The sequence below is a fragment of the Pundamilia nyererei genome, unplaced genomic scaffold, assembly GCF_000239375.1.
Source record: "Pundamilia nyererei isolate P.nyererei 1_Seehausen unplaced genomic scaffold, PunNye1.0 scaffold00092, whole genome shotgun sequence".
NCBI classification, from domain to species: domain Eukaryota; kingdom Metazoa; phylum Chordata; class Actinopteri; order Cichliformes; family Cichlidae; genus Pundamilia; species Pundamilia nyererei.
The window spans coordinates 584,754-596,865 of NW_005187493.1; the positions used below are offsets into that span (position 1 = coordinate 584,754).

The 12,112-nt window shown below is 42.5% G+C and overlaps 2 protein-coding genes across 6 annotated transcripts in view; both read left to right on the forward strand.

Annotated features, from left to right (window-relative positions):
• The window catches only part of srgap2 (SLIT-ROBO Rho GTPase activating protein 2), a 56,218-nt gene extending 48,066 nt beyond the window's left edge, over nt 1-8,152 (forward strand). For 2 of the 3 annotated variants that reach the window (XM_005739455.2, XM_005739453.1), the window contains exons 17-23: nt 1,953-2,177; nt 3,012-3,091; nt 3,424-3,622; nt 4,340-4,477; nt 4,657-4,873; nt 4,971-5,081; nt 5,177-8,152. In XM_005739455.2, the coding sequence (XP_005739512.1) occupies nt 1,953-2,177; nt 3,012-3,091; nt 3,424-3,622; nt 4,340-4,477; nt 4,657-4,873; nt 4,971-5,081; nt 5,177-5,707 (1,501 nt within the window). In that variant the 3' untranslated portion in view covers nt 5,708-8,152. The remainder of the gene's footprint in view (nt 1-1,952; nt 2,178-3,011; nt 3,092-3,423; nt 3,623-4,339; nt 4,478-4,656; nt 4,874-4,970; nt 5,082-5,176) is intronic. The other variant, XM_005739454.1, reaches the window with a different exon arrangement.
• A 1,096-nt stretch (nt 8,153-9,248) lies between these two features.
• The window catches only part of ikbke (inhibitor of nuclear factor kappa B kinase subunit epsilon), a 16,995-nt gene continuing 14,131 nt past the window's right edge, over nt 9,249-12,112 (forward strand). Inside the window, exons 1-5 of one of the 3 annotated variants that reach the window (XM_013912510.1) lie at nt 9,249-9,702; nt 11,013-11,112; nt 11,350-11,487; nt 11,582-11,711; nt 11,789-11,970. In XM_013912510.1, the coding sequence (XP_013767964.1) occupies nt 11,014-11,112; nt 11,350-11,487; nt 11,582-11,711; nt 11,789-11,970 (549 nt within the window). In that variant the 5' untranslated portion in view covers nt 9,249-9,702; nt 11,013. The remainder of the gene's footprint in view (nt 9,703-11,012; nt 11,113-11,349; nt 11,488-11,581; nt 11,712-11,788; nt 11,971-12,112) is intronic. The other 2 variants (XM_013912511.1, XM_005739457.2) reach the window with 2 other exon arrangements.

The window sequence follows — 12,112 nt, forward strand, 5'->3', positions numbered from 1 at the left end:
TGTAGAAAGAGTCCACAGAGCAGAAGTCTAAAGGAAGTATGGTTAAAAACAATATCTACTACATAAAATCTAAAACTTGCTTAACCACGTGTAAAAGTCACTATACTTGACCTATAGCAGTGGTTCCCGAACTTTTTTGCTGGGCCCCCCTTTGTTTTACAAGAAAAATGTACACACACGCACAAACACATCCTCCAACCACACACACCCATATTTTGTTTTCAAACTTCATTGCGGTTTATTTCACACCTCAAATATTTAGTAAAAAATTAAGCAAATACAAGTAAACTGCAATAAATTACAGGCAGCAAAATAATAAACTAACTCTTTTAGGCTACGTCCGCACCTACATGGGTATTTTTGAAAACGCACACGTAAACGGCGTTTCAAATCACCGAAAATGGAGATTTTTTAAAACTCCTTTTTTTGCGTTTACGTGTGGACGAGGAATACAGAGTTCGTCACGCAACGTCAAAGGTATGTGCCTTTTTTCACATCACGCTGTGCGCACGTTATTGTTTACATGAGATGAATTGCAGAATGGCAGATAGAGACAAAATTCTGTTAATCTGACTATCTTCAGGTTTTACACGCTTACATATACACACACAGTTACTGTCCCTCAATTTAGAAAGGCAGAGGCGTCACGGTGTGATTATTTTACGTGTAGTTGTTTTTTTCCTGTGTAATAATATTCAACATTGCTGTCAATACATTTCTCAAAAAATGCCTCTCTGTGCAAAATAGGTTTAAAAACATAAACAACTGTGGGATACTGTTTGTCCGTGATTTGAACCGGGGGACAAATCGTGGCAGGATCAGCCTGATATTATTTGTATCCCACTTTAACTTTACTGTATAAAGAGCTAACATCTCCAAAATGTCAGGAGTAGTTAGTCATTACAAGAAGTGTAATAAATCACTTCTTGTAATAGTTTGTAATTACAAATCACGGACTGTTTGTCTGTGATTTGGAGAGCCCAGCGCGTGCTCCCAAAGCAAGGGAAATTAATTCTGTCGCAGAGACCTACCTCGGCAAAGGGAAGATATGCTTCACCATATTTTCTAGTCTTTGGCTTGGAATGAAGTTGGTTTGGAAACATATTTGGCGATGCTTCATCTCCAGCTTTGCGTTTGTGTGGGAGCCCCGTCACAAAACTGTCAATGATGCTAGCAGTGTCCAAGGGTTCTTTTTTTTTTTTGCGGGCCCCACACTTTGGGAACCTCTGACCTATTGTCACTTGATTATTTGGTAAACATCCGATTTTATATGGCCATCTCACACAGAATCAAAACATCCTTCAACTTTCATGGAAAGTCAAGTTCGGGGTCATAAAAGTCCACAAAAGAAACTATAACAAGCCCTTTATTACTCAAGAAACTGTAAGCCTTCCTCTCTGTGAAATTAATTAATTTCCTCCATTGAGTTTATTTTAGTAGTTCAATATTCTGAAATGGACTCAGTTTCATCACACTAGCCAAAAATCCAATCTCTTTTAAAAAAAAAAAAGTGAAGGGCAAACAAAAAAGCTTTTTTAACAAAGGTACTAATCTTGTATCAGTTCAAAGAAATATTAAACTAAGAGCAAGACCACAAAAAACCTGTCTGAGTGCATGTACGGCACGCAGAGACGCAATCCATTCTGTCCAGTCCGTCCTTAAAAGCCGTGACTAAACCCTTCAGTTAAAGGGAGAAAGGGTAAAAAGCAATATGGTGTGGGAGACGTGACATTTGAGACTCATGGGTAAACCAAGTGGTCCCAGACAGCTCATGTGGAGAAGGGGAGTTTCTTTTACGTGAGTGATTTACAGTCACCCCCTAAACTCCTGCTTCTTCTCACTCACTGAAACGCGCACACACATCGTCGGAGTCTCTCCATCACCAGGTTATAAATGACTTGTCATGGTTGTTTGGGTTTATATGTTGAGACTCTGCTTTCTCTTCTGCCCAGCCTGTCTCAGTACAGCGAGGAAAACATGATGGACCCCTACAACCTGGCAATCTGTTTTGGCCCCACCCTGATGTCTGTCCCAGAGGGTCATGACCAGGTTTCTTGCCAGGCCCATGTCAACGAACTCATTAAAACTATCATCATCCACCATGACACCATCTTTCCTGGACCGCAAGACCTGCAAGGCCCCATCTACACTATTCCTGGAGTTGGAGATGACTTCTGGTGAGGCTTGGGGAAGAAACCCCATAAATCACAATGGGATGAAGCTTAAATTGCTAAAGCTTCTTAAAGCTAACTGGATAGATATATCTTCCAATTGTTTTTCAAACTGCTGTAGAAGGGACTTAGAGATGATGAGTAGGCCAGAAATGGGGAGTGGGGGTTGATTTAGAGGCTGCCGGGGAGTGATGGAGGCTCAGCTTGTCTGCCCTACTCTGGGTAAGGGGCCACGAGGATCAGCTTACCCTCTGTCACACTAAAGATTAAAGCCCCGCCTAACCACAGAGCACAGCGTGTACACACTCACACACCACAACGCACACAATGGTTACTTTCAGTTTTACTATAATGACAAGCCCGGGCACCAGTTATTATGATTGCTGGCAGTCATTCCGGTTGTACAGACTGTATGTCACACAAAGTATGGTGACTACATTCACGCTAGCATATGCTAACTTTATTTGAATCGACCAGAATGATTCTGTGAGTTTGTGTCATCGCTACAGAAAATATATCCACAGGGTAGTCGATTGTTTCATTTCAATATTTTAAACATCTTATACAAATGACAAAGAAATTCCAGCAGTCTGTGTTTTTCTGTTACATTCAATTCACCAACCTTCCAAAACAAATTTGTTTTTGATGGCAGGCAGCTCAGAATGGGTGAACACCACGTTAAGCACTATGTAGAACCTGTCTAACCTTAAAAGGCTCTATATAACTGCAGACCAAGTTGTGGTCTGCAGTTATAACTTGGTGCAGGATTTTGAGGTCAGATTGTGAGTTATCAGAGAAGTATGGCATCCTCTAACTCCTGCTGCCCTCCATTTACTGTAGTGACAGTCAACACTGTGAGCCCCCTCTTGTGGAAGAGCCAGCACCTGACACTGTCTCTGTCAGCCATAACAGCGAAGATGGTAAGTAACATACAAAACTAACTACATGCACTGTATGTGCTTTATATACTGGCTTGTTTTTCATTAGTTTAGGAGATCTCATGCTTTCCTAACCATTTACTGTGGCTTAAATTTTTTTGCGCAAGCTCACGTCTTGCTCCCATTAATCTGTTTTGTTATTGCGCAGCAATTTTTAACGTGATTGCAGTCACTGAATGAAACAGCACTAACCTGCCATGCGCTAATCAGGCTTCCTCTCTCCTACACCTCTCTATTCCCTCATTTTTGCGGCTCCTCTGCTCCTCCGCTCCTCTGCCACGTCCCCTGTCTCTCCGCCGTTCTCTGAATCTCAGGCTCCTTGGCTGTTTCAGAGTCTGATCCAATCGAAGCCATCGCTAGGTTTGATTATACAGGCCGGACCGGTCGGGAGCTGTCATTCAAGAAAGGTGCCTCTCTGCTTCTGTACCACCGAGCCTCTGATGACTGGTGGGAGGGACGACACAATGGAGTGGATGGACTGGTGCCACACCAGTATATTGTGGTCCAAGACACGTAAGATCTGTTCTAGTAATTAATCTACGTCATACATTTTAAGAGGCTGACTTTTGTATTCATTAAATTAGATGTTACTTTAAAATTTTTGTCTGATATGAATGTTGGTTATAATAATAATATTTGACCCAGAGAACAAAGAGGCCTCTGTCAAAAGCATAAACTGGAATGATGTCAAACACGGACCATGAGTAAATACAGAAACTAGTCCAGTGGAAATCCCCGTTGCTAAGGAAGTGCAGTCATACAGACTGCATATCATAGCAGATCAATTTCCTCTTCAGCTTAGCCTCTTGTTTAAACAAGCATGCAGAGAGGCTTGTTGCGTTAGTGTAAGGATTTTCCCTCCCTGCTACCCAAGCACAAAAATCTGAACCTCATGTTCACTTTGCTGTTGCTAACTGTTCTGCAACTGCATTGCAAATGACTACAATGAGATCTGGGATTTATACAGAGAAATACCTTATTTCTTTTGTACAAGTATAAATGTAAGAGTAGGTCAAGGCAGATTTCTATTATTTATTTAATGCAGCTAAGACTGTTTTTTGTTTTGACTGCTCGTGGTTCGCGTGGAAGTAAAGAGCAGCTGCTATATAGCTTTAAAATAAGCTTTTTCTTGCAGATGTGTCAGTGTGCGTTATATTCTCTGCTTTGTAGGTTTGATGCAAGGCAGAGCGGGAGTAACGCGATTTTGCTGTGTTTCTTTTTTCCCCCCAGGTCTGATGTGGGGCGAGGAAGTCCAAAGCCGGACTTGGACAGCAGGGATCTGCTGGAGGATAGAGTACCCACTCGAGTCAGTGCTGCCTCTCCTACAGGAGCTCATGTAGCTGACATCTATCTGGCCAACCTGAACAAGTGTGTATCGTGTGCAGATACGTCTCAAAATATATACGTTTCAGTCAGATGACAGTTTGTGACATTAGTCATGTGTGGTTTTATTCTTTTCAGATTGTTTTTCCATTAGCTCCATTAACATTTCGTAATGATTCACAATAGTATAGAAAAGAAATGAGTAAAACATTTGTGTTATTCAGGCTGAGGAAACGGCCGGAGCCCGGGAACATCAGAAGAACGTTCCGCTCAGAGAGCGACAGCACAAGTCCAGGAACCAGCGGAGGCGGGGGAGGAGGAGTGAGGACCGCTTCTCTTCCTGTTGGCGGCGCTCTTGTAAAAGAAACCGGGGACAAGCGACCCGTGAGCGCTCATAGCATCCTCAACTCAGTTACTCGCCACTCCTCACTCAAGACCAAGGTACTGTAACTGGATCTCCTTTTGTATGCAGACATGGAGTGACTGCACTATTGCTGTCTGGGAAAACATTTAATTGAGGCCATTGTGCTGCTTTTAGGTGGAGAGTCCACAGTTGCGGAAGACGACTACAGCAGGGCGCTCCAAGAGCTTCAGCAACCACAGACCACTGGACCCTGAAGTCATAGCCCAGGTGGATCCCCTCTCACAGGTACTGCTTTCATTTCAGCTTCAACTTTAAACATCTGGAACATTTCAGCTTTCTGTCTGTGTGTGTTTACTTTATGTCGGACTCCTTCATTACAGGACATTGAAACAACCTTAAATGAGTTCAGTAAGTTGGAAAGACAAAGCACCCCGAAACATACACATACCCCTGACGTGGTGCTGGACACCCTGGAGCAGCTGAAAAGCGGAGGAGGAGCTTCAGAGCCCTCTAGTCCACTCCACTCCCGTCTGTTGCGGGACAATGAGGGAGGCTCACACGCCCATTCACTCCAGCGCAGCGCCTCCTCAGCTAGCGACGTGCCCTCCTCCTTCCGCCCTGCCAAGAGCCAGCCACGGAGCCCCCTGCCCTCTGCCACGTCCCCGTCTTTGTCCACCTCTCACTCCTCATCCCTATCTTCCTTCAGAGAGTCGCGCCCGCCAGCAACAAGGCCCAAGCCGGTGGTGTTCCCAAAGGGTGGAGGAGGTAGCGGCAGTCCAGCAATGGGCTCCCCAACCTCCACTGTTCCCCCTACGCCTCCTCCTCCACCTGCAGGCCACACACACTCTCTCCCCCACACGCCTCCCCCTCCCCCTCCATCCCAGTCTAATGATAAATCTTGCCCTGCTTAAGTCCCAAAATGGAAATCCTGATTCTTGCAAACTCTTAAGATTCTTGCAGCTCTTCTGTCAGGTGCCAAAAGCGCTTCGCTTGTTACATAGGACCCGTAACCCAATTCTCACATGTAGCATTCACTACTTGGAGACCAGATGAGTTCCTTATGATGCCATGTTCAATTTAGTGTCAAGTTTTTAATCTGCCCTCTCCTGCCAGCTCTGCTTTACTACAGCTCAACTATCACTGATAAAGCAAAAGACACTTCTTCTCTCTTTTTTTCCTTCTTGCCACCACAGAGATTCCAGACTTTGCTGGATTTTCAAATCTTGTACAGGGGAGCAGGACTCAGGGTGGACTCATACAGGCCCTGGAGCTTGCATACACTAGTTTGCATTGTATGAAATTCCATTTGAGTGGGCGTGCAAGAGTGTTACTTGCCTTTTATACACAGATTTATGTGAGGAATAAAAAGCACTGTTTTTTTTAATTTGTTTGGTTTTTTGTATAGTAGACACGACAGCGTTTTTTATCTTTTTAATGACCCCGTGACTAGCAGACCAGATTTCAGAGAACAGACTGTGAAATGCTAACCTCTAACTCACACACTGACCTGCTGCTTCAGAAGTGGAAAGCTGGAGGTAAAGGCAGACTTTTGGGATGATAACAAAAAGAAAAGAAAACTGGTCCAAATACCTGTGCAAGTCATATGATGGAGAGCTTTACTTTGCCTTTTTCCTTCAGTGTTCAATATCATTTTGAAATATTCTTATTTTTTAATATTTCTTTTTTTGTATTCGCACCACAACAGGAGCATAAAATAACATGGCCAACAATAATTTTAAGTCTACGTAAAGCAATACAAATGCTAAACCCTGGTAGTTTGTGGCATTATGTGCTGCTCGTCTCCTGCAGCTCGGTTTTGTGTGTAGGGGACCACTGAAGACCCAGCATTTTCCTATGTAGTGTTGGACTGTACATGCAAACGTACGTTTTCTTTAAACGTATGTGCGTGGCAGTGCTTTTGTTTTGTGGCAGCTAAACCCCTTTCAGGTTTTCCTTGCATGCTGGGGGCCGCTGACTGCAGCCACTGCAGCAGCAGCAGCTGTCCGAGTCCAACTCCAAACAGAGCTACATTTTGCTCCTTTTAACGACATCCTTCAAACATAGCCGTAAAAAAAGGAGTTTTGATTATTCTAACAGTGTGTATGTATATTTAATAATCACAATGATAACTGGAAGCACGGAGCTGAGATTCCTCCTGAGTGTGTTTATATAAAAGCACAACCAACCACCTCATCGAATACGTTCTTAAGCAAAGTTTGTTTATATTCTCATTTGGGGTTTTTTTTTTTTTTTTGTTGGGTTTTTTATGCTCAGAATTTGTAAATTGTGCAGTTTTGTAGCCACCTGGGTAAATGCACATGCGTGCTCCTGTGTCAGGCACGCATTGGCAGAGTATGTATGCACCTCACCCAGCCCTTGCCTAAGCAAAAATGGATGCCAACCAACAGCGACTGCCTGGAGACACACAGAAACTTCTCTGGTGTTTTGGAGTGCTGGCCGCCTGAGCGCTGAACAAATATGCACTGTATAAATGTCACCAGATAAAAAGCGTACAGGGATACTTAAAATGTCTTCGTTTGCCAGTTGTCTTCACCCAGATCCAAGAAAGAAAGCCTTTTTTTGTAACCGTGTTGAACAAATGCTAAACTCACATTACCCAGCACATAGTGCACTCATGGATGCTCTCTCTCTCCCAGGCAATGATTTGTTAGTGTTAAGGTTTATTTTTAATCACTGTATACTGATTGTGTGTTACCTTGTGTATTTGTGTTGCTCTTACCTCATCATGAGAACTGGAGGGATTGTGCGCGCGTGCATGTGTGTTCGTGTGTGTGGTTGTGGTGCAGAAACATGAAATGACATTGTCGGCACAAACACTCTCGCACATACACACCATGCATGTGGGTGGTTGGTGTGTTTTGTCCCAGTTGTGCTGTCCAAAGGGAACTGGGAGCCTCTTTTGATCTCAAATCAATCATCGTGCACTTGAACAACTTGGCTTGCATGTGGACTAACTGTGTGGGGATGATAATGTAGGCGTTGAATATTGTTACATATGCATTTTTGTGTCAGTTTGAAAATGGCAGAACTTAAAAACAAAACAAAAAAAAGACCGTAATGTCAAATCTATTTATAGTTGTCTCTGTATTACTGGAGAATCCTGTGTTCAGATTTACTTTGTAAATACAATGTTGTACATTACAGAGGTACACTCTTTTTTTGGTACAATATTGTACAGTAATAGCAATAGTAGTTTAATCAAATAGGCCTTATATAATATTCCACGTGTAGTTCTTGTTGTAGATCTGCTTTTTTGTTCTTTTGTTTTTTTTAATAAACATTGCTTGCTATAAAGATTCTTGATTTGTTTGTAACAATAAATTGACAACATGAAACTCCCAGGAAGTCGTTCTTTAAAACGTTATTTCCAATTTTATGTCTGTCCACTGTTATTTGTTTATTACGTCTTACTATTGTGCATTAGTAAGACGTAATAAACAAATATCCACGGCACGAAGATACAGCTGTCCAAAGGGGAGTTTAATCGATTTAATGTTAAGAAAGTCAGAAAATCCCTTAAGCCGTGCAGAACTCTCAAAGAACTCTGCAAAGTGCCACACAGAAAGATGGATGAATGCATATATTATATATCTTCAACATTAGAAAAGACTGTGAAACGGGAGAAGAGTCGGTCAAATATGAACAATGGGGGCAATGTAGCATTGTGTGGTGATATTATGTTTATACAGGGACACCAATTATCAATATTTTATTGAAGTATTAAAAAATATCATATTGCCATCAGTCTAAAAAGGTCTGATAAGGACTGGATGGATTATGGTGTAGTCACAATAACACAGTAATAAAGACGATTGCAAAATAAGTAATTTCTATATAACCCTTCCGTAAATCCGGTTGATTACAGCATATTTTCCATTAGCAAATGCTTAACTCATCATTTATATCTCATTACTCCTCCTTAGTATGCCATTTATAAATACAGATCTGATACTATGATGATTATGATTAATGCTGGCAGTGATGTAGTAGGAGTGACAGCTGTACATAGTTACAGCATGTACAGCAGTGATAGCTGTACATGCTGTAACAGTAACAGGTGGATAAACATAACACAAATGGCATGCTAAGGAGGAGTAATGAAACACTTGCTAATAAAGCGCTAAAAACAGACAAACAGCAAAATTAAGCGGCCAATTTTCATTTTAATCTAATTCTTTGGGGAAGTCAGTGGTGAAAGGAGCAAAATGCACAGAGATAAATAAGAGCATTCATTACCAAGTACACTTAAAACTATTGTATGGTTATGTAAGAGAGTAGCAAAGTTTTGTTGGTGTTTTTTGTTTTTTTGCTACAACTTCCCTCTAGCAAAAACATATTCCCAGTATGGCTCCTGGGTTTTCCAGCCCCAGTTTCTCTGAGCTGATCTGCGTACTCTCACGGCAGTCACTCTCACACAGGCACAGAGGGAAACTACATTTCCGCCTTCATCTAAAGTCCGTCCCACAACGTGAAGTCCGCACTTCCCAAACGATAACGCAATGCGGCCAGCTGCTGGCTCTGAACGAACCCTCCTGGATCCCCGTTACAAAAAGTGACCCACGGCACACTGAGCCCGTGTCCAGCAGCACCTCCTCTCCGCGTCTCACCTGTTCGGAAAGGAGCCCTTCCAGGTATGAAGGCTGCTTCTAACTGCGGAAGAAGTTTCACACGTAGGCGTATTTTGTTTTCAGACGAGCTGGATTTACAGTAACTCAGAGGGCAGTTGGAGTTAGTAACCAACATTACCAGCAGTTATTTGTGGCGGCACGGCTGAAAAAAAAAGGTTTTCTTGCTCCTGCCACGTTACCGTCAGGGCTAAATTAAAGGACGACTGACGAGCAGCAGCAACGGGTCCAGGTGAGGTCCGGCTACAGCTCCTACATAGGTTAGTAGCGCGAGCCCTGCTAAACTAATTAAACACCTAGCTTCAAGTAGCTAACCGCGTATTAACGTCGTTTTAATAGAGCCTTTGATGTAGAAGTTTAGTAAAATGTAAAAAATCGTGTTAGTGGAGATATCCGTGGAGGTATTTGTCTACTGACAGAGCTTTAATTAATGTAACACCTGCTTTTAATGGGAAAAATGGCTGCTGTGATGACATGAACTCAACTAGCCTGTTTAAAGCGAATAAATAAATGCAAATACTAGAGGTGGGCGGATCGATTCAAAAATTGAAAGTATCGATACCAACGCCGGTATTGGTGTCAGATCGATACTAGCATAATAGGATCGATACTTTTTTTCTATTCTCAGTTTGACATGTAGCCCACTGCATTGTGTTAAATTATTTATTTATTTTAGAAATATAAAAAAACCTCACCTCAAACATCAATCTATCCAACATTTCCTTTCCGTTTAACCTTATTAGTGTCTCGGGTGTGGGTTGGAGCCTGTCATGCAGTATGAAAGATGTCTCAACCTTGTGGTGTTGACTGTCACATTGATTTTGTTTATAGCCTACAGCACATTTTAATTAATAAAAGATGACCAAAAGTGCTTTACAGACAGGCACATTTACATTCCAGGCCTCCCCCCCCCCAAAAAAAACCCAGTTTCACAATAAATGAAAAGCCGAAAGGTTTTGTTTTAACAACTAATTGTTGTAGAAAGTAAAAACCACCATGATTTAGTGATCTCTAAATCTGTTTAGAATACTTTTGTGCTGGTGCACCTAAGAAAAAAGTTAGGCACACCAGTGCAACCGTGGCAAAAAGTTGGTCTTAAGCCCTGATTAGATAACTGCTTGGCTAATGCTAAATGAATGCTCAGACAACGTGATTGGTCAGTTGCGATGGTGATTGTCGACCGACACCGCTATGATGATGTAGGAACAACACCAACGCTGGGATATCAGCAGATGTACATGCTTCCATTAGGACAGCAAACAGAGGAGTTTTGTTTAGAATATGCAAATTGATCCTGGTGCATCTCGTATGTCATGATACACTGCTATACCCCAGGTAAAGTACCTTTACAAGTCAAAAGGTAATGCTGGCCCTGCATTACTTGGTATCAGATTGACACCAGAATTTGCAGTATGGCAATGCACTGACAAATACTACAACAGCAGGCCGTACGGTTATCCGATACTAACCTCTTTATTTTAGCATTTGTTTGTTTTATGATTGGATAACCTTGGTTCTGTCTCCCAAGGCTTTTCTAATAATAGTAACCCTCCCTTCTCATTTCTTCCAGTATGTCAGGTATTACAGCCAGTACAATAAGCTACCTGTGGTCTGTAGACGATGTCCTCGGGCAGGGGGCTACTGCCAGCGTCTACAAAGCACGCCATAAGGTAACCACAGGATGGTTTTATCATCTCATCGTACTCACAGGAAAAGTCATTCACATCAGTGCTGCCGTCATTATTGAAATTTCAGCCTGCTTTTCTTCTTCTTCTTCTTCTTTTGCTCAGAGCAATACCAGGATGTACGATAAGAAAAGCTGTGGTTTCAGAGATGCTGTTGATTGCTGACACATTTGCGCAATGCTGTGATGTATCTGTGATGCAAATGTGCATGCGTGTTTGCAGAGGTCGGGTGAACTGGTGGCCGTCAAGGTGTTTAACATAATGAGCTACAACCGCCCCCACCAGGTCCAGATGAGGGAGTTCGAGATGCTCCGGAAGCTCAATCACAGCAATATTATCAAGCTATTCACCGTGGAAGAGGTAAGAATACAAAAAGATCTATATAAAAAAAAAAAGAAAAATATTAGCAACATCTAAAAGAAGCACACCTCACGGTTAATCCCTCACCTTTCAGCTGCCCTCTAAACAGAAGGTGCTGGTGATGGAGTATTGTTCAGGAGGGAGTCTCCTAAGCCTGCTCGAGGAGCCGGAAAATGCCTTTGGTCTCGCTGAAACAGAGTTCCTCACAGTATTGCAGTGTATAGGTGGGTGTGTATATGTGGTATCGGTCTGTAATTTTATGTACCTGTTCCTGAAACTTTCCACCCTCTGTTCTCTTCAGTGCAAGGTATGAATCACCTGCGGGAAAATGGAGTGGTACACCGGGACATTAAGCCAGGGAACATAATGCGGCAGGTTGGGGAGGACGGCAGGTCTGTTTACAAGCTGACAGACTTTGGAGCAGCAAGAGAGCTCGAAGATGACGAGAAGTTTGTCTCCATTTATGGAACTGAAGAGTATCTGGTAAGATAGCGGACTCACTGAGCAAACCTCTGCCAGGTTTCCTACAGTGGGGCAAAAAAGTATTTAGTCAGCCACCGATTGTGCAAGTTCCCCCACTTAAAATGATGACAGAGGTCAGTAATTTGCACCAGAGGTACACTTC